Source organism: Aplysia californica, unplaced genomic scaffold, assembly GCF_000002075.1.
Source record: "Aplysia californica isolate F4 #8 unplaced genomic scaffold, AplCal3.0 scaffold00414, whole genome shotgun sequence".
NCBI classification, from domain to species: domain Eukaryota; kingdom Metazoa; phylum Mollusca; class Gastropoda; order Aplysiida; family Aplysiidae; genus Aplysia; species Aplysia californica.
In genome coordinates, this window is record NW_004797684.1 from 78,932 (window position 1) to 99,860 (window position 20,929).

Genomic DNA, 20,929 nt, shown 5'->3' on the forward strand with positions numbered 1-20,929 from the left:
TAGAAAAATACGTTTCACTTCCGTTCCGAAGCGGAGCGAGCAAGAAAGCGTCGCGATTGTCAACAAACTAATTTGGCTGATGGAAGCAACACTCTGAGGCCGTCATGTATTATTTCAAGGGCTATGACTCGGAACCAGAACCCAGGGGTTATGAACAAAGCCTCCGAGGTAGATACTGCTTTACTTTTGAACTGTACCTTTGTAGTTTAAATTGATCTTTCTCGCTTCGTCAAGATCAGCGTTCATCACCAAGGCCAAGGCACGTTTTGACTTGTTCATCAGTTTCCGTCCCATCAGATTAGAGTCACAGTTGTTAGAAATGGAATCTAGATCTAGATCTAACCTGCTTTTTACTTACTTTTTCCTTCCTCTGGTATCCTTAGGATGTACAGGGGAGGTGCAAGTTTCGGTCCTGTGCTAGATGTGTAGCCTGTAGCGTCTGTAGTCTGTCTGTACTGTGATTGATATTGTAGTTGTAGTATGTAGATCTAGTCATAATGTTGTTCCAGGACCTTTTTAACCACATGCAACTAAACGTAGAATGACACACCTGTCTGATTGGCTGCTTATTTTAGTAATGTGATGTCATCACATCCTGGGATACCCACAGACTATTTTAACCCTCATCCTGCGGGAGCCGGGTTTATATATAATTATAATGTAGCCTATTTCGGCACCTCGCCAGCTTTTCCTAGTATAAGTTGTTTATATGTCCAATTATTAGGAGCTGGAGAATCGCCGAGGAAAGTGAAGCCCCTCGCGGTCTGAATGCGTGGTCGGCCGGTTAAAAAATTAACACGAGTGCATTCAAATGCTTCGCGGAACGAGGGATGATTAAATACCATGTTTTCATTGGCGGAGAACGATAGAGCTGTAAACGGGTTTTCCTGTGGTATATATTTGGCCTTTGGCGTTTAAATAGAAAGCCTTTGAAAATACCGTCAAAATTTTAAAAGATCATTTTTACACGAAATACGTAAAATACGAGCTCAAAAAAGGTATCAATTAAAAGATTAGTTCATTTCCTATTAGAATAAAGTAATAAAATGTGGAATTATTTTGTATCAATCATTCCGCGAGACTCGGAAAGCATGTAACCCCGCACGCGGGGTACACTACAGTAAAGTACTGTAAATAGCCGACTCGCTCGCCGCGGGGGCTGGTGCGGCGCCGGCCAGGTCAACGCTCGGTGTTTTTGTCCAAATAACAGCAGGTCGTCGTGTTTGAGGCGATAAAGTACAGATTTGTAATGATCTCACAGTCTTGAAAAAAATTAGGCTCCATATATTTGTTATAGTGATTGTACTCTGTTTATGTGGAGATGTTTAGTGTTCTTGGTACTCTTTTATTATATGTCAAACATGGGGTTGCAGCCAGTGACTGACTTTAACAAATTTGATCTATTTTTAAACAACTACCATTTTCTTAAAAATTGACTGAGATGTTAAAGAATGATACCAAAATGCTCAGTGGATATAGGCCTTTCAAATGGAACAGATAGATATAGCATACATCTACTTTGAAAATTTAGTTTCTGGTACCTACGTAAAGACGCCCGGAGATTACCCCCCAGGCCCGATCAACAATGCGCAGAAGAGATAAGCAGCAGCATCATCGGAGCACCACATCATCTATCACATTACCGGTACGTCTCCTGGAAAAACTTCGCACCAAACGTCGTGCCATGATAGGTATACGATCTTAGGTGCCTTGTGGTTGGCTATGTTTAGATCATGTAGTCACATGATCGGAGGGATATCCCGGTCTGACGTCATACAAGATGGCCCCCATTCCTAAAAATAGTTTGTTTAGTCGCATGTTTTTTAACCCCATCCAGCCAGGTCTTCCTTGATTGTCCTCTTGATTTGAAGCCGGATTCTCGGGTGTTGTAAGCTCTAGCCGCTTGTTGTTTCTGGGGCATTCTGGTTAGATGTCGAAACCATTTGTTTGACGCTCTATGAATTTTATTACTGGTGGTATTCCAGTTTGTAGATGTATGGTTTCGTTTCTAATGCTGTCTCTTCTGGTGATGTTGATGGTTTTGCGGAGACACCTCATTTCGCATGCATAGATTTTTCTTTCTTGTGCCTTGTTTAGAGACCGTGTAGTTTGGCACTAGTAAGTTAAAGTTGGTATGAAGAAGATGCTAATGATGAGCTGGGATTTCATTACGGTTGGGATGTTCTTGTGACTGAGCAGGGGTGCTAGCTGGTAGGTCTCTGCATATTTGCCTTCATAGTTCTTGTTTCTATTTCTTTGTCCATACACGCCCATCTTTTGTGAAGATGCTTTTCTAGTATTTTTAAATTCCTTTACTTGTAATTGGTGGAGCTGTGAATAGATCTATAACGTTATACAAATCTACTAATTTTGTGTATGCTTAAAGCTGTTTGAAAATTCTATTTTCTGTCTGAGTTCTCTGTTGTTTTTTTTCGGCAAATTAAAGCTAGATCTAGCTGCAGTATATTAGCAGTCATCACACCCCACCGAATCTGTCAACACATAATTTCACTATTTCTTTTTCTGTAGTGTAGTCTGTTGTGACGTGACAGTAGTTGAGTTAATCGGAGGAGTTTCAACAATAGTCAATCAATCGAAGTGCTGTATTGAAATTGAACTGTAGGTCACTAATAATCTGATTCGGCTTTTTTTGCAGGCTAAATTATAAATGTATATATATATATATATATATATATATATATACATCAGCGCTTTCCCACTCATTAGAAATTTTGGCTTTATAATTTAATAAAATTATAAGGCCTATTTTTTACTCTTGTTCTGCGTCTGTGCCAAAATACGAGTCTTATCAGTAACTTCTTACGTCGGATCTTCCCGGTGGGCCGCCGAGGTCTTTCAGCATTGTACAGTGAGCAGCCCTGGAAACTTGTGTTTTCATCGTGAATACTGTGGGGGGTGGGGTGGTGTTAAGCGATGATGATTAAAATAACTCTCTATCTTTAATAGCTTTCTATTTATAAATTGTAACGAACACATGAATAACCCCCTCTCATAAGCTGATAAGACATTACAATTGGTTACGCCCATTCGAATAACCTTTTTAGACGTTCTTCGCTCATCTTTGTTACAAATGATCTGGGGTTCAAAAGGAGATAATATATGTCGATTTGCAAATGTTTTACTCTCTTATTGTTCTTCTAACAATTCTAACGGTATTCAAAACCTTCAAATATAAAATGAGCTTATTTTTATTAGGTAGTATCATTTTATATTAAATTCAAGCTCGTTTGAAAGATTTTGTATAGAAAAAAAGAAGTCTTGTTTCCTGGCTATAATAGATCCTTTTGAGCTCCTTTTGTCTAAGTGGGTCAATTTGCTCTAATTTGATTGGATGAACATCTAGAGCTACCCAACTTGGCATCAGGTTTTGAATGAGATGTATGCCTCGGTTACGAACCAACGCAGGCGGTTCTAGAAGTAGGCCTCAAACGCACACAAACTCAAGCAGACCGACGCACACACATTTAAGCTTCGGGAATACGGGACCTCGTCATCCCACAGATGATGCTCGGTGCGCGTGCACTGAGCAAGAGCCAGACTGGTACGGGAAAAAATATGCTTACCGAGAACCCAGCCCCCGCAGGACAAGGATTAATGAACTGGAGCAAACATAAACTCCTGACATGAGCTATGTTCCCCTTTGCAGACACAGCTGGACAACAATGAATAAAATAAAACAAAGTTGTAATTTCTGCTTGGAACTGGTCAACTTCATTGTAAATAGTAAACTGTACTTATAAGTGTTCATCCATAGTGAGTGAAAGATTTCCTCTTTACTTATTCAAATATTTTAAAATCATTTTGCTTTCATTGTTTGAATAGAATTTGTGTTGTATCAGTGTTGTTGTGACAGGTAACATAAATGTTTGAATTCTTAGCCAGATATCCTTTTGATTTACTGCGGTGTTCTTTTATTAATTTTGTAGACACATAATATTTATTGTGAAAAGATTTGATAAAACCAATGTGAAACTGTGGTTGTAATTTGTCTCAGGCATCATGAAAACAAACTTAAATGATGAACTGATGCTTAATCATCTCTGTTAATTGCTTAAAATATGATTATGATAATGTAATATGTATTTAATTTATTTTTCTCGTGTCATCTCAGACAGAGCGAATACAAGCCTTGATGAACTGAGGAACAGTTTGAATTCAGCACCAACTGGTTTTGTGAGCAGCGGTGACAGCAAACAGCAGCTGAGCAAATCTGTTCATCCGCGGGTCCTCACCTGGCAGGATGGAGGATCAGGCCCGCCCCAGAGGTCCAATGCTGCCAGTCAGCTCCGACACCTGTTGTCCAATCAAGTATTATTTTATTGATTTTTTAGTTAGTTGAATTAGAAAATTAACTCACATCAGAAAAAGGTCTTGGAAGGATAACTTTTAATCTGTCTTTTTAGTCCCACCTCTCTGTTTAAAATGTGGAAATAAATTATGAATACTTAACAGTTTATCAATTTTCATTCTTTGTTATTCGTTCAAGAACAATATTGACTTTTTTTACCCATTTCCTAACCAGTCTTTTTGCTACACAGTTACAACTATTGAATGACATACATATAAAGCTTTGTATTTGATTGTCTCTGTTTAAAAGACCAGTTATTTTATTATAATGATCATTGACACAGGTAAAAGTACGATGACACACTGAAAGACAAATCATAGTCAGACACAAATAGAAGTAGAGCCCACCAGTGTCACCATCCCACCATTCATGTGGTGCATACAGAAGTCTTTATGATCTTTAATTAGGAGGAATAAGTGAAATGTAGATGAATGTTCTTTAGCTGCCCCTTGACGCTCCATTAAGTTAACGACATAATGTGGGAAGGAATTCTTCCTTCTGATTCTCACTTGGCTTTGATTTCAGTAGCTAGAAAGTTATACTGCTTCTTTTGACTTGTTTGATGCTCTTGTCTTGTCTACATTATTTCCCCATTATGTTCTCAGGTTCAATCTCCTCCCATATCTTTGGGGCCACCAACTCATACAGGACCATTGCCTTCCCCAGAGGAAGCTGCTGCGTTGTTGAAAAATCATGCAGTGTATACAAGCCATCTAGAGGCAGAGTCGCGATATATTAAGGTAGTGTCTTTTGTCGGCCATTGTCGAACTTCTTGGTAAAATTACCTTTTGCTGTTGTGAATTAATCTTAAGTGACTTCAAAAGTTCGACTGCTGCTAGTTATCAAATTAATTACTTTGAAGTAGGAGAGTTCCTCGGAGTTTCATGCTCTGTGGTTGAGTTTTTAGAATTTGTTGATGCGTTTACTGCCAGAATTTTCAATAGCTTGGGTTTGTGGTTACTGTGTGTGTTTGGATAAAAGAGAGATGTAGATGAAGTGAAAATGAGTTAAAGTATGGGTAGGTAAGAGAGACGGAGAGAAAGGGGGAGAGTGACAGAGTTTATATTTGTTCATTACACTGTCATTCATGAAAATGTATACAAATGTGTGTACATGGTTTTTGTTGTTATAAAGCAAAATGAGTTCTTTACCAGTAAAAATTTTTGCGTCGCGTTCTTATAATAAATTTGGAAGCACAGGTATACTGTTATATGCATGTCCAAAACTGTTCACTCTTGGCCAGATGAAACTGAATCTCACTTTGCTTGACAGGAGGAAATGGCTGTGCTGAGAATGAAGCTCAGTGAAGTTCTTGAGGAAAACCGTTCTTTGCATCATGAACTGAAGACAACTGTTGTGCATGAGATTCTCAAGGAGGGAGGAGAAGTGCTGGGGGTAAGAGGCTCTTATTTTTAAGCTGTTTTTATTATTTTTTGTGCTGGCATAGTAAACTTGTGCAGATATTCGTGTTGGTAACTTTTGTTAAATGTTTATTTTTATTTGATTTGATAGTGCACCAGGCATTGCTCTTTCCAACTTTTGATTTGTGACTCTTATTCCTATTTGCTTGTGGTTTCTCTCCTCTGTTAAAGACAAAAAAGTTGTTTCCATTCTCCACATAAGTGTGCGTACGCACAAGCACATGCATGCACCCACGCATGCACACAACTCGAACTCTGAAGATCCAATCATCTGACTTTTATGCTAGGATAGGCAGTTTCCAAATCTAACGTGTAAAAATCTGTTTTCATGATTGAGAACCAGGTTTTTGGGCTATCAACTTGATATTGTGCCTTGCATAAGAAAAATATAAAATACAGATGATCTGAAAGTACTGGCCGTATGGGAAAGGAACAAGTGTTCATTGTGTGTGTTGTATTGTTGATTTCTTGACAATGTTAATGCTTTATTATTTTGACAAGTTTCCCGTTATGTTTCAGTCCCTTGGCTCCCTGGGAGAAACTTTCTCAGAGTCCTATCAGCATGCTATGGGAAAGCATGACTTCAAAAGATGGCAAGTAGAATTGGTGAGACTATTTTTAGTGTTATGCTTTTATAAAAATGCACTTGTATGCTTGTGTGCACCTGACCAAAAAACTTTCACCTAATTTTTAAAATTATCAGGAATGTGTACTTTTTTAATATGCGCTGTAAGAATGTAAAAGTGTTCTTACGAGTGACACATAAATATTCTTTGTGCTGGTACTTTAATATTTTTGTCTCTGCACCTATACAAGATGTGACTGTGAATGAACTTTTTGTTATGATATTTATGTTTGTCTTGTTGTTTCAGTGTGTTAATTTTTGTTAATGCTCCTACGTATGGTCATACCTGAGAAGTCCACTGAGTCTTTTGTTCTTTTCTTATCAACTGGATGTAGAGAGGGTGGGTGGTTGGCGGGTGCTCTGGTGTGGTTTGCTTCTTCTTTCCTATCAAACATCTATCGTCCTTATCTCCCCTTCTTCTTTTTTATGTTTGTTACTCTCTTGTATCACCTCTAATCTTCTGGCACTCATATGACTTTATGCAGTTGCGAGTGCCGAAAAACCTCTACTAAAACAAAAGGATGTAGAGATGGGGTGGTTGTCAGATGCATTGCTGTTGACCTCTTATTCTACTTCTTTTCGGGGTTGCTTTTTCTTTTAATCTGTGCCTTGTGGAATATGGCTGTTGTTCTTGCCAACTGACCGTGCATTACAGCTTGGCTACTAGGGTTGATCTAACCCTCTCCTCTATTGTGTTGTTTTCAGGAACGTTTAAGCAAGCTCCATGCAGCGAAGACAGAAAGACTGGAATCTCAGTTGGAACAATCCAAGTGAGCACCAAAGTATTAGATTGTCCACTCAGCTACTGGCTGTTTCTCAGTAATTAAATTACTTAAATTTATTTTTTGTGGGTGTTTTTTTTTTTCCTTCACTTTTTGCCTAAAAGAATTGAAAGAAAAGAGAGTGCATATGACTTTTATATTCTGTAAATGAGTTTATTAAATTGGTGAAGTGTTAGCTGTTACTCGTATCAAGATAAGTACACTAAAAAAGCACTTCTTGTCAAGAAAGGCATTCTCCGTGTTTTGCGAAAATTGAGCATACCGTAGCTTCTTTTTTTTTTGGAGCCCTCCTATTCTTTTGTCCCCTAATAGGATGAATGCTACGATGAAATGAAATCTTATACTCAGGAACTTGAGATATTCGTCTCTTCTTCTGAAATGACAAAGTATAATGTGACTATGTCAGGGGCAGCTGTGCTTGTTTTGTTGGATAACCCTGGTGCTTCTTCCTCAGACTGGTTGCTGAACAGTTATCTCAGACAGTGGAAGACTTAAAGTCGCAGCTTCGCATCCAGGACTCAACCCCCACTCATGAGAACGGGATGATAAGCAGCGTTTTTCTGTCAGAGACGGAGAAACACATTACACACAGAACCATAGAGCAGCTCACAAAGTGAGTACATGGCCATCTTTGTTTATGAGGTCACTAGTCAACCCTTTACTTCAATTGTCTGTGTTAATTTTTATGAAAAATCATTCAAAACAATTAATTAATAAAATTTGTTTTTAAGTTTGTGTGGTTTTCATGTCCCTTCCAAAGTAGAAAGAATAGTTCAGACAGGGGGGGGAATTTCAGTTCCATGTCGACCTCTGACTGGACAGAGCCATGTGAGTGTAGAGCCAAGAAAAGTAACAACACTCTAAGTTCGAGAATTTCTCTCAAAAGATTTTGACTGAGTTATCTTGCTCTGCTGCCCATCATCTCACTCATCTCACTGACAGAGCTAACTACAACTTATGAAATAACAAAGCACTATATTTTATACTGCAAATCTTTTTTGTTTAATACAGTAATAGTAATTATAAAAGTTCGTCTGTCACTGTCTCATGATGATAAATGCATATAAGCAGATGGGAATATTTGTCAAGGGAAATAGATGAATTAGAAGAATTAAAGGTTAAGATGACTTCAGGCTTCTGCTATTGCTGATGAGACCAATTCCGCTTTTGGATGTTTGCAGCTTGCAGGCCTCTCTCTTGGTTTCAACATTTCCTATTTGTGAAGTCTCATATGACTTGCTGCCCACTGTTACTACTGCGCTCTAATGGGATCTGATTAAAATAGTGGTCTCCCTCTAATAACAAAGTGTGTAAAAATCCACTCTGCTGAAGAGGCCCTCTAACTGCTTAACAGTATTTTTATTCTGGAGTTTGCATGCCAAGGAACCAGTTCAAAATATAGAAATCCGCATAAGAATCCCATTTGGGGAGAGAGAAATTATCTTTATCTAATTTCAAGCTCTTTGCTTGACTGTTGTATGCATGTTGTTTCTGTTCTTTAACAATCGGGAAAAGACAAATGCAGTTTCTGGGACACTTGAGTAGACTTTAAGGGAAATTGGTTCAAAAAATCAAATTTTCATAGAAGATTCATTTTTAATGGATTTTGATTGTTCAACCATTTCTACATGGCGTCATATGATCAGTTATACTAAAGAAAGATCTCTTCTTGGCATAAATTGCCCATGAAATATGTAGGTATAGGTCTTTCCTTTTGTGTTTTGTTGAAAAACAACTCATAACCTGAACCAAGTAACGTCATAACTCAAACAGCACATTGCATCCTTCCCTGAGGTGTTTGGTATTGCTGTTTAGCTCAATTTCTGCCTTTTGCATTTCCGGAATCGATACCATGCTTGAAAACGTGGGAACAAAATATAGAGAAATTGTGAGTTAATATGACTTTTTTGGTCGTTTTTTTTTTTTTTTGGTGATTTTCTTATTTCGCAAATGTTTTCCACAGAAATATGTATTACTTAATTATTTGTGAACCAAGTTGGATGAAACTTTGTACGCATGTCTATTATGATGTGGTTTGATTTGTAAAGTACTTTTTAAAAAAATTTTAAACTGTCCTACCCCTTTAAATTGTCAATACTGTGGGTACACTAAAGTGTGGAAGCTGTAAAATCTTTGAAATTGCTCTAATTGAAAATCCATGTTTTTTTAAATTTAGATCTTTGTTTGTTTTATATCCTCACAAATTTGAAGAAGATTGGTGTACAATTAATTGAGCAATAAACTTCTCAATTGATGAATTTTCATCATTTTGTGACCATTATTTACCTTTGCCGGCTAAGGACTGTAAAAAAATGTGAGTTTTGAATCTCTGTTCTCAATCTCTATACCACCAAATGTATAATTTCAATGTTAAACCAAGTCTGAAAGGTCCTCATTTAAAGATAGAAATGTCAGCAGCATATTCCATTACGGTTCTTAAGCATCTAGGTCTGGCTTGCAAAATAGGAGGCAGGGGTAGACCCAGAGCAACCTACGTGGACAGCCTAAACAAATGGATGTCAGGAAAAGATGTCTGTCACAGGTTTGATACTCGATGATGATGGAGAATATTTTCTTGTTATATTTTTCATCAGGGAACGTGACGAGCTAGCAGAGCAGGTGGTCAGCCTGAGGTCACAGTTGGCCGTGGTCTCGCAGCGAGAAGAGGAAGCTTATCAACAGATGAAACGTGGCATAGAGCTGGTGGAACAGGCTCAGTTGGAACAGACGCAGGTATTTGGAGTCTTGTCTTTAAGACTTTCAGTGCACAGTCACTGGTTACAAAAAGCTAGGGAGGGGGAAAAAAATTGCAAAGTGCGCACCAAGGCCCCATAACGCTACACCTTCTCAACTTACATACCATTTTCTAACCCCTTTATAAATAGTTGAAAGTGGCTAATGTTATATCTTGTTCGTGTGTCTTTCTTTTTCTTTCCAAGTCATTTTGTAGATGGCTCATCCAATAATTAAATTAATTTCAGAAGTAGGTTCACTCTGAAAAAAAAAATAGCCAGTAAATATTGAAGAGGTATTAACCAAATTGTGAGAATTTTGGAGCAAACCCATTTTAGAAATGGAAACAAGGAGATGAAAATAAGTTCTTTTTATTCAGTGGGTTTCCCTGCATGGCTGATTCTTCATTGAATAGAATGTGGTCTTGGTATTCTGCTAACTTCATTATCTCATAAAAAAAATTTTTTTGGCCATCTGCCTGTTTATTTTTGTTGTGCCCTGCTCTAAATGGCCTTAAATTATTTTTGCCACATGTATAGTAGACATGATAAAAATATGAACAAAAGTTTTTGTGTTTTTGTTTGTTGTCAGTCCTTTTGCCTCTCCCATCAGCTGATCATCGGTGTGTTCATCAGATAAGGTTCTCTTCTACTCAAACAAGCAATCAGAGCTGTGTCTTTTCTTTCTCTTCAGGCTTTGGTAGAGAAAGAGCAGGTGTGTGATGATCTGGCACGCACAAGGCAGAGGTTTGAGGCTCATGTCCGCGAGTCACAGAATTTGATCAGAGCAGAGCGAGAAGCAGCTCGTCAGGAGAACCAGGAGCTCATCGACGACCTCAATAAAAAGGTCCGTTGTTCCGTTTTAGTTTTATTAACTCAGTGGAGACAGGCAGCATATCTGTATGGGGTTGTCTAGATCAATGTTGTTGACATGCCTCACCCATACATACTAATGGGAATTTATATAGCACCTAATGCCTAGAAAGCTCTAAGCACACTGTACAGTGCAAAACTATCACTCAACTGACAAATTAATGGACAAAGAATGCATATTGTGAGACCATTTAACAACAACAATAACAAACACACACACCTACACACACACACACATGCATGCACACACACATACACACAAATTCACGCACAAACATACACTCGCACAACTCCTAGATTCGCACACGTCTTGCATACAAAATTTACTAGCAGAGGATAGTGTTGAACAAATGTGTGACGACGTGGTGGAATTAGGCGCTCGTTAATTTTTAGGCATGTGGAGTTATTGGCATCATCTAAAATCTTATTAATTTGCCTTGCTTTCAATGAAAAAAATATCCATTTACCTTGAATAGGAGCCCACATACTTGTGATTGAAGGAAATGAGGTGGCCTGGTTTCAGTGGTGAAATTGGTGAGAAAATGGCTGCCAAAGTTTGGTAACTCCAATAGCTAAAGAGTCCTTGAAAACTGTAAAAAGACATATTTGTGCCTTAGTCAAAGTTTTTCAGTAAACTTCATGTGGAAATGTGTTTTTATATGGACATAAAAGGGGTTGAGCCGTAAAGCAAAAATTCCATGAAAATTTCCTAACTGGCGGGAAAATGTCCGTTTCTCTGATTTTGTTATTTTGACGAGCGCCTTATTTCAACACGATGCCTTACAAATGTGTCTTTTCAAATACCAAACAGGGCTTTTTTTATTTTACACAGGTCAGTTTTGGTACTATACAAAGGTGAGAGAGAGGAAAGGATCGAGAGAAAACGAGAGAGATAGAGAGATGGTTATACCCGAAGAATGATAAAAATGCAAACTATCATTCCTGTCCCTAAGTCTTTTGTCTGGGTTTTGATCACAGATGCAAGAACTGGGTGAGCATTACACGCGTGCACAAGCACGCTTCGAGAAGGAGGTTCGGGACAAAGCCAGCCTGAGCAAAGAACTGCAGGAACTCAAGTCGCAGCTACGCACCTGTGACAGGGAGGTCACTGTGGTAAGGTCCCCATGCCTCAGCCTGTTGTGTGGTCCTAGTCTTGGTTATGGCCACTAACCAAACCCAGCCATGGCTGTTTCAATTATCTCGTCCAAGCCATTACCATCCTTGGCTGCTATAGTCAGCTGGTCTCAGCTTAGACTAGTGCATCTAGCTGGTCCCACTCTTTGAAGGCACCGAAAATTCAAAGCATTTCTAAAGTCCATGATTTGTTTTGTTATGGGCTGGTATGTTTATATCTATTTCTTGCTGACTGAAACTTTTCATTATGCTATTGATGTTAAACTTAAAAACAGATTCAATGTCTGCCTATCTTATTTTTCCTCACGCGCCACAAATTACTTTGTGTAATGAGTTTTCCTGGTAGCAGAGAAAGAATTTGTTTATCGCAAATATGTAGAGTACAGGATTTTAGAGACTTGCCGGAAATCCTTTTTCTCTTTCACTCTTCTGTTTGTTCTGCATTGAGCTAATACAGAGGGTGGTTGGTGAGTGCTCTACTGTGGTCTCCTGCACCTACTTCTTTTCGGTGCTACTTTCATTTTTATCTGTTCCTGTCAAAATGTTATGGCCTCTAAGCTACTACTCAATATAACTGACATCTTGGAAAGACTTAACTCAAAAGTGCTCTCTAACCATGTTGTGTCGTCTGCCTTCATCTCCCCCGCCTCTGGGCTCTTGACTCTTTCTGCAGCCTTTCTATTACTACTCCTTGGCTCCTTCGTACTGCTGTCTTTCAACCACACCCCTGATCTTACGATAGGTAAAATCTAACGCCAAGCCTTCTCGGATAAGGGTGAAAAATCATGGAGATCCCATACTCGTTCAAGATCCCTTGGTGGTCCAAAATCGATAAGAGTATATTTCGACCGTCATCAGAGCAAAATTCAAAATTAATTCCTACCACACTAAACATAAATTTTTAATGTGTCCAGCACACTCATATGACCTTATGCAGTTGCGAGCGCCGTAAAACACTTACCAAAACAAACAAAAATAACTCCAAAGTTCTCTTTATGTCTGACAGACTGCAGAGAGCTACCGCACTGAGACAACCAATGCTTCCTTACAACGCAACAACGCTCTGTACGAGTCCAGCCGCCTCCGTTCAGAGCTGGAGAACTTGAAACACGAGCACGATCAGGTACGGTAGCACTTTAGCTCTCTTCTTCATGGCTAACAATCTTGTCAGATAACAATGTTTGAGCAGATCATCGGCTGCTTGCCCTGTATGTTTGCTGGGAAACCCAGACTGTGTCTGAATGGTCTCTATTAGTTGTAAAGCAAGTGAAGCCTGTTGTAGACGTGGGTATGTGCTATATAAACAGTTACAATTGAACCTTCTCTAACGGCCACCTGTCAAAGACAATCACCTGTACAAATGACCACTTCCCCATTTGCGTTTTTTTACATTTTGGTTAGATTGTTCACTTCATTTTCCCATTTAAGACAACCGCTTTGATAGTGGATGGCCATCCTGAACAATTTCAACTGTATCATCATCATTATTAGTAGTAGTGGTATTTATCATTATTATTGTTATTCTGCTAGTTTTGCCATGACTGTCCCTGTTTTTGCCTCGGACTCTTTATTTCTTTCTTAATGGCTGAAAAAATTTGTTTTTGTTCTACAGGAGAGCAGTAGGACAAAAATAGAGCTGGATGACTTACGGCAACGACTTAACAAAGCCGAGCGAGAGCTCGTCAACGCCAAAGAAGAATGCATCCACATGACTGCCAATGTTCAAGCACTGGAGAGAGAGGTTGGAAAACCATTCCTCTGTTCCTCGAAGATAAATGTCTCTGTAGAAAGATATTGTACAGAAAAAAAGAGATACAGCATGGATAAATGACAGACGGACCAAATTCAATTTAAATAATTGTGATAGAACTGGGCAGGCTGAATGATAGTCTATCCAAGAAATGATGTTAGTAATAATTAAGAAGAATGTATATTTTTTTAGAATGTCAACATTGTTTTTATAGTTTCAGCTTTAACGTCAATAACATGTCAGTAGTCGTGCTTTAGGGAGTACAGTCGAACCTGCTCTAACAGCCACCTGTATAAGACAATCACCTGATCAAACAGCCTTTTCCTATTTCCTCTCTTGCATATTTTTTACTTAATAATGACACCGTATAAGGCGGTCACCTGTGTATGATGGCCACTTTTCTCCTCGACAATGGGTGGCCGTCTTAAACAGTTTCAACTGTATTTCTCAAAAATCTTTTAATCCAACAATGTTATGTTCATTTTTACAGCTAATTAATTGTTGTAAATTAGCTTTTGCTTCTTCCTAACATGGTCTCCCAAGCGCTTTTTTCTCAGTAATATTGCAATAAAGAACAACTGCCATAGTTGAAGGGTACATTTAAACATACCTGACTCTCCTTTAAAAAAAATTATAGAGACATTGGATGGACAAAAATGTTTTGGGTAGTGATTTATTCTTGTGGTTTTGCGTCAACAAAGTGTTTACTTACTGCTGATACTTCCATATTTCAGCTCCATCTGGCCAAGATGGCTCGTGACACTGTGGAACGAAGTCGTGCAGATGACCTGAAACTTTTGCGCCAGAGAGCTCAAGACAGAGAGGAACAAATGAAGGCAAAGATGGAGGAAGCTGAGGATAGACACAGTGAGTCTTTCTTTTAAGCTGAGCACAGTTATTTTGTTTGTGGGGTTGGCATAAATGGGTCAGGTAAAAAAGATGGCCTTTATTGACTGTAATGTTGATTGACTGTTTTATGGCTCCTATCTGAGACAAACACAGTGGGTCTTTCTTAAATGCTGTGTACAATTTTCTCTTACTTGTGGGATCAGCAGATTTGTGTCAGGTCAGAAAGATGGCCTTGATTGTTTGTGAATGTTCTATGCCCCCATCAACTCACAGGGATGTAAATCTTTCAGATTTTTCCGGTTTTTCCGGCCGACTTGCCATTTGGGCTCCAGCTTTTCACAAAAGTCTACTATAAACAATACATATTGTATATACTAAATAGAGATTATTTGTTGTAATAGAGGGAAAGAAACAAATATAATTTAGTGTCACTGTATTCTTATATCAGTCAGTGCGTGCGCGCGGTATATTTTTCGGCTTTTTTTTCAAAACCTGATTACATCCCTGAACTCAGTTTAGATCTTTTGGGATGCCTTTATTGCAAGCTGCTTCAACCCTGTCTGTCAAGGCCCACCCGAGCTGAGTGGGATAAATCATCCTATCAGCCAGATGGAGATACTCGATAGAATCACTTCTCTAAATGGAAATACAACTCATGTCATCTGTTTGCAATGGCAGAGAGTCTAACCATTGCTCCACAGATGCTGTTGAAGTAGCCATTGCCTGCACATATTTATCAAAATGAAGTTAGCTTGAGAAGACTTTTGCTTTTTCCTAACATGGTCTCCCAAGCGCTTTGTTCTTAGTAATATTGCAATAAAGAACAACTGCCATAGTTAAAGGATACATTTAAACATACCCGACTCTCCTTTGGTAAACAGAAAAACGATTGAAGTGCTTGGGGAGCCTCATGGATATTACTATCGTTATTATTTTTGTAAACATAAACTGTAGCCAAATCTATTCTTGAAATTTTGTTATATTGAGCATTCTCTTACCCTCTCTACCCCACTACAATCCCATCTTTTATTCAACTAGCCCCTTCATTTTTGTGTAAGACCCAATGTGTGTCGTAATGATCATCTCATGCCTGTCTAAATTATGATCTTATGTGGGTGGTCAGAGGAGGCCACTGGTAGGTCCTTTGCCTGCCTTTTCCCATCGTTATTTCTGCCTGTTTATCTTTGTGTTTCCTTGCTCTAAATGGCCTTTATGGTGTCGATATGCTTCTCTTTATTCAGACAAATAAAGCAAGGTCATTTCATCCCAGTCTGACTCGGCTATTTCAATCTGTTTCCAGGTCAGTCCACCCATGAGATGGACACTCTGCTGTTAAAGCAGAACAAACTAATCATGAGGCTACAGGAGGAGTGTAAAAAACAAGCCGTCCACTTAGAGAAGACAACCAAGAAGTACAGGTACGTGTTGTCAGCTTGAGATGGAATAAGAACGTTATTGTCCACAAGGGAAATGTTGATGGCAATACTGACTGAAAGTGGATGTGTACACTTACAGCATGAAGGATACATTGTAGAAAATCATGAACAAGTTGTGTCTCTGTCTGTCTGTCTGTCTTGTCTGTCTGTCTCCCTTTCCTTCTCCCTCTCCTTCTCTCTCCCACTCCCTCTCTCTCCTTCTCTCCCTCTCCTTCTCTCTCTCTCTCTCTCTCTCTCTCTCTCTCTCCTTCCCTCCCTCACTCTTTCTCTGTCTGTCTCTCCCCCCCCCCCTCTCTCTCTCTCTCTCTCTCTCTCTCTCTCTCTCTCTCTCTCTCTCTCTCTCTCTCTCTCTCTCTCTCTCTCTCTCTCTCATAATAGCTCTCTTAAACAGCCTGTCAGTATCGACTTACAATTTCAGTTCTTACAGCACATTTTTTCGGAGTACTCAAAACAAGATCATGACCTTTTATCTTCAGAGTTTCCAACAGCCGACTGAACCAGAGCAACACGGAACTGTCGAGTCGAATGGAGAGGATGACTCAGAGACTGGAAGAGCTGGAGGCAGAGTCAGACCAGCACACTCGTCTACATGACAAGATGAGGGAAAGACTTAGCACTCTCGACACTGGGGCTCAAAACCAGGCAGTGCAGGTCAGTTTGGCAGTAAATGGGCATTTCGATACTTGTGTGCTCATTTTTCAGGTCTTTTTTTTTTTTTGTATTATGCATTTTGATACTTCTTTGTCTATTAAAAAAAAAACTGTCTTTGTGGTGGATTCGTGTGTATTCATTTTTTTTCTGGGCATTTGGAGCTAATGTTTGTATTTATTTTTCTAGTAGGTGTTTTTGGTACTTATGGGTAGGTTTTTTTTTATCGTTGAAAATTTTACTCTTATGTGTATTTTATCTTTTAGAAAATGTTCACCATTGTTAAGGTTTTTACCTCTGTCTGTGGTGAAGTAGTAAGGTTTTTCATGGTTGCACATAGGAGACATGAGTTCAATTCCCATGCAGGGAGGCTCATTTCTATTGAATACCATCTTTCTGCTGGGATTCTGTAGCCCACTCGGCCGAGGTTGGCCCTGACAGCAGCCTGCCTCTTATATTATCTAGATGGAGTCTGTTGTGACATAAAACATTTACAATCTGTCAGAAGACCAAACCTGCCACTCATCCCGATTTAATCGGGATATCCCGATTTTTTGCCCCAAATCTCAAACATCCCGATTTTCCCGATTTCGATCGCCGGTATCCTGATTTTTTGTCGTTGCGTCTGTTGCGTCTGATTCTTAGATAAAAAAATAAAAAGTTCTGCAATCTTTTTTGTTTGGAAATACCGATTGGACTTTTTATCTGCAGGAACTTGGACCGCTATTTTCTAAAGCATCTATGCCGAATCTAGATCTAGTAGTTGACTCACGTACGTTATTTCAACTAAAATCGGCCTAGTTTCAAACGCTCATTCGCATTTCGTGACATGAGCTCGTACGTGTGAGTAGCGCGTGTGTCGGGAACCGTCGGTTGTCGGGGTCAACAAAGTTAATTTACACCGGTCGCGTTGGTCGAGGTGTTTTTCGGGACTTCAGTGTGGGACGACCGAGGGGAGGGGGGAGGGGGTTGTTTTGACACTTGGGGTTAAAGTGCGTGCCATGACACAGGTACTAATTAAGGGGAAAGGAATAAGGGAGAAAAAAATGAACAACCTTGGCGCGATCTTTTTTTCGATGTGATGGAAGTCAAACGTTGTTAAAACGTGGGCGTTTTGCATGGATGATTAGAGTTACGTGTCAGCTATTTTCAAGACTACGAGTGTTTCAGCAACGCTGCAACCTTCGCTCCCCCCAGTCTATCCAACTTCGACTAAGTACATATATGCTGTCTTTCAGTTTTCCCTCTCTTTAGAGGCTCAGACGTGAACCTATTCCTGCAAAAGTTTTGTCTTGCATACTTGCCTCATAAAAGGGAACCAGGACACCCCCCCGGTGCCCTTTATGACTGATTTGCCGTTGATCCCGATTTTTTTCACCAGATCCTGATTTTTAAACTCAGAAATCCTGATTTTTAGATTTCATAGAGTGGCAGGTCTGGAAGACTTGTCCTGTGCATTGTGTGGGTACACTTTACAGTCTCACCAAAGACTCCACAGGCATGTCTTTTCCATTGCTCCTTGATCTCTAGTGTGCTTCATGCTTTCCTGCAGATATTTTTGCACCAGATTATCGCAACTTGTCATTTGTGGTGCGGGTGGGAAATTCATAATGGGTAGGAGTAGTATAGCTTGAGATAGCTGGAGGTATGCATTTTTTCTTTCCGAAGTTCTCGTTTGTTGCTTGATATATACCATACCAGACATGCGTAAGAATGATGAGTCTTTACTTGTAGATTGAAAACCTTGCAAATACTTAATGAAGATGAGTATTTCTCGTTTCTTTCTCTTCTGTATACTTTGGCAAATATTTTCTCCAACACTCAATCAGTCTTAGGTTGTTTTTTAACCCCATATCAGTGTTGTTGCTTTCATCAGTCCCTTTTACTCTTGTCATATTTTCCCCTCATTCTACACCCCTTTCTTTGTGTCATGCTCTGTACATTCCAGTCTTTTTGTAATTCTTTCTTTGCATCCCTTTGTCTTTTTTTCTTTTTCCCCTCAATATTGTCAACTGTATTTGATATCCTCAGATGGCTGAAGCATTAACCAAATACAGTCAGGCGTGTCGTGACCGTCAGTTGTTGGCAAGGGAAGTGGAATTCTTACGCACCCAGCTGCATAGAGCCAATCAAACAAGTCCAGAAGTGCTTCGTCTCAACTCTTCCGTCAAAACACTTGTAGATGATGTGCTGAATGCCATAACAAAAGCCGAGAGGGATGGCACGGAAACTCTTATCCCTCAACTTACGTTAGACTCAGAAGTCCCAGAGAAGATATCTCTAGAAGACCTGGGGTCTCAGTAGCTCAATTAGTCATAAAGCTGTTAGTGAAGTCGTGTAGAATTTGGGGGGGGGGGGTAGAGAATCAAGGCGGGATTCGATAGGGGAGAGGCGATCTGTTATTGCTTACATTTTATTACATGTCCTGGGCAACTATGTCATTACACACCGGACAGGTCCATAAGTGCTCAGTTCCTCCCAGCACCAAAGCCCGCAAGGTATTCATACTGGTTGTTCCAGTGGCTGTCTGATTATGGCGACGTCTTTCCTTTCCAGATAATCGTTCCTTTTTTCCTTTTCCCCTCTCTATCCCAATTTCCCGCATCCTGATGATTGCATGGTGTTCTGCTGTCTCCCTGTCTTCCTCATCCCACAACTTTTCCTCCAGGGTCTTCAACACTTCTCCTTTGTCAAATTTCACCTCACCATCAACCACGGCACTGCCTGCCAGCCTATCAGCCTCCTCATTGGCCTTCACTCCAGAGTGCCAAGGACAGAATATCCACGTGATTGCTCTAAGTGATGAGTGTTGTATTGGGTTCATCCATTCCCTCCGAAGCAGCCCTTTTTCAACCCTTCGCAGGATGCTTTGGGAGTCTGTGACAATAATGAGATGGGTAGTTCTTGGTCTTGTATTTTGAAGCCTGCCAAGCGCTCTTGTTACGGCTTCAAACTCCATTTTCATGCTTGAAGTTGTTCTTTCTATGATCCCTGTCATGCTATGAACCTGTTTGGTTCCCACTGTGTACCCCAAACCCCACCTACTTCTCTCACCCCTCCTGACCGATTCATCCATGTAGATCATTGGGTCCTCTGGCTTAGAGTGCTCTTCAATTAACTGTCGAATGTCATTGTCGTTAATGACAGCAGCACATTTGATGTGAACGTTGGCCAGGCTTCTGCAATCGGGGCTCAGTTCAAACTATTCCTTTCCATTGCATTTTTCATCGATACCACAAACTTTCCTCAAGGAGTCTTCAGCCTCTGCCATCCGTGAGCTGCCCCGTTATTTCTTGTAGAGCCTTAGTAAAGTCCTCAAACCTAGATTCTCCACCTGACATAATTCAAATCCAGAAGGAGAAAAATCACAAACACGGCAAGTGCGAACAATGAAAATAAATATGAAGGCACGAAACGTAGCATCAATCTCCGCAGAGAAACTCCAAATGTCTCCCTAGTGGGAATGCACTGAGGCGAAGAGGATGGAGCACTCCTACTGCTTATGTAGGAGTACGCCATATAAAGTAGTCCTTGTGTGTGCTGGTAACACAAATTAAGAGAAGTAAGCAATATGGCAGAAGACGGGTGAAAGAAAATGGGGAGGTAATTTTTTACAATAAATATTTGATTGACTCACCATAACTTGGCGGGCTTGTAAACTGCCATAATCAAATCAGTTGTCATATTATTATGAAAGTAAATCCATTTTGTTGCTCACAAATTTTCGTTTGAAGTCTTTATGTCTTTCCTGGGTCAAATAACCAGTTTGAAAAATGTCACCACACAGTCAAAAAAATCCCCAGAGCCTCCTTCTGCAATAAATGAAACTTTACTGATTGTGGTACTCGTAGAAGCTCCCCTGTGCACACGAGTGTGGCTTATTAGAGCACGCTGTGCAATATAAACTGGTATCTTTCTTATTCTCTTTCTAATACAGAGAACGCTCCTAACATCAGCGACATCAAAGTCGATGAGGTGGACATTGCCTCGGTAGCGCTCAACAACATTTCCTTCTTTGGCTGTTCCAGATTTTCTGGAGGGGGTAGTTACAAGGATAGTGAGGGTAATACTTGCAGCAAGTGCTGTGAGCTCATGTATCAAGCACTCCTTGAATGCCTTGAAAGCACATTTTATACCTTGGAGACCTTTATACGCGAGACGTTCGCCGAAAGAGGCCACATGATCGCCATCTTTTTTGACCTAGAAAAAGCCTTCGACACAACCTGGAAGTACGGCATTCTTCAAGACCTGCACGCACTCGGCATACGCGGTCACCTCCCTGCCTTCATTGGCAACTTCCTGAAGAACCG

At 39.9% G+C, this 20,929-nt stretch overlaps 2 protein-coding genes across 2 annotated transcripts; one reads left to right on the plus strand and one right to left on the minus strand.

Moving 5' to 3' along the window:
• Positions 1–12: 12 nt before the first annotated feature.
• Positions 13–20,340, plus strand: LOC101853108 (serologically defined colon cancer antigen 8 homolog). Its single transcript, XM_005104305.3, has 16 exons — positions 13–168; positions 4,133–4,329; positions 4,975–5,109; positions 5,642–5,764; positions 6,310–6,396; positions 7,121–7,185; positions 7,652–7,810; positions 9,792–9,930; positions 10,624–10,776; positions 11,781–11,915; positions 12,943–13,059; positions 13,549–13,677; positions 14,421–14,553; positions 15,836–15,953; positions 16,448–16,622; positions 18,651–20,340. The coding sequence occupies exons 1-16, from the start codon at positions 105–107 to the stop codon at positions 18,921–18,923; spliced, it is 2,202 nt and encodes a 733-aa protein (XP_005104362.1). The 5' UTR covers positions 13–104; the 3' UTR covers positions 18,924–20,340.
• On the minus strand, positions 18,982–19,822 carry LOC106012555 (the record flags this gene model as incomplete). The annotated part of the gene is given in 1 exon segment (XM_013085862.1): positions 18,982–19,822. A coding segment is annotated over 1 exon segment (787 nt), but the record flags the coding sequence as incomplete, so codon positions are not given.
• Positions 20,341–20,929: the final 589 nt, after the last annotated feature.

Excerpts from the sequence above, each read along its gene's own strand:
- LOC101853108 (XM_005104305.3), top strand. The coding sequence starts at position 105 with ATGTATTATTTCAAGGGCTATGACTCGGAACCAGAACCCAGGGGTTAT. Across the intron at positions 169-4,132 it reads TTATGAACAAAGCCTCCGAG|ACAGAGCGAATACAAGCCTT; the intron begins GTAGATACTGCT and ends GTGTCATCTCAG. Across the intron at positions 5,765-6,309 it reads AGGGAGGAGAAGTGCTGGGG|TCCCTTGGCTCCCTGGGAGA; the intron begins GTAAGAGGCTCT and ends GTTATGTTTCAG.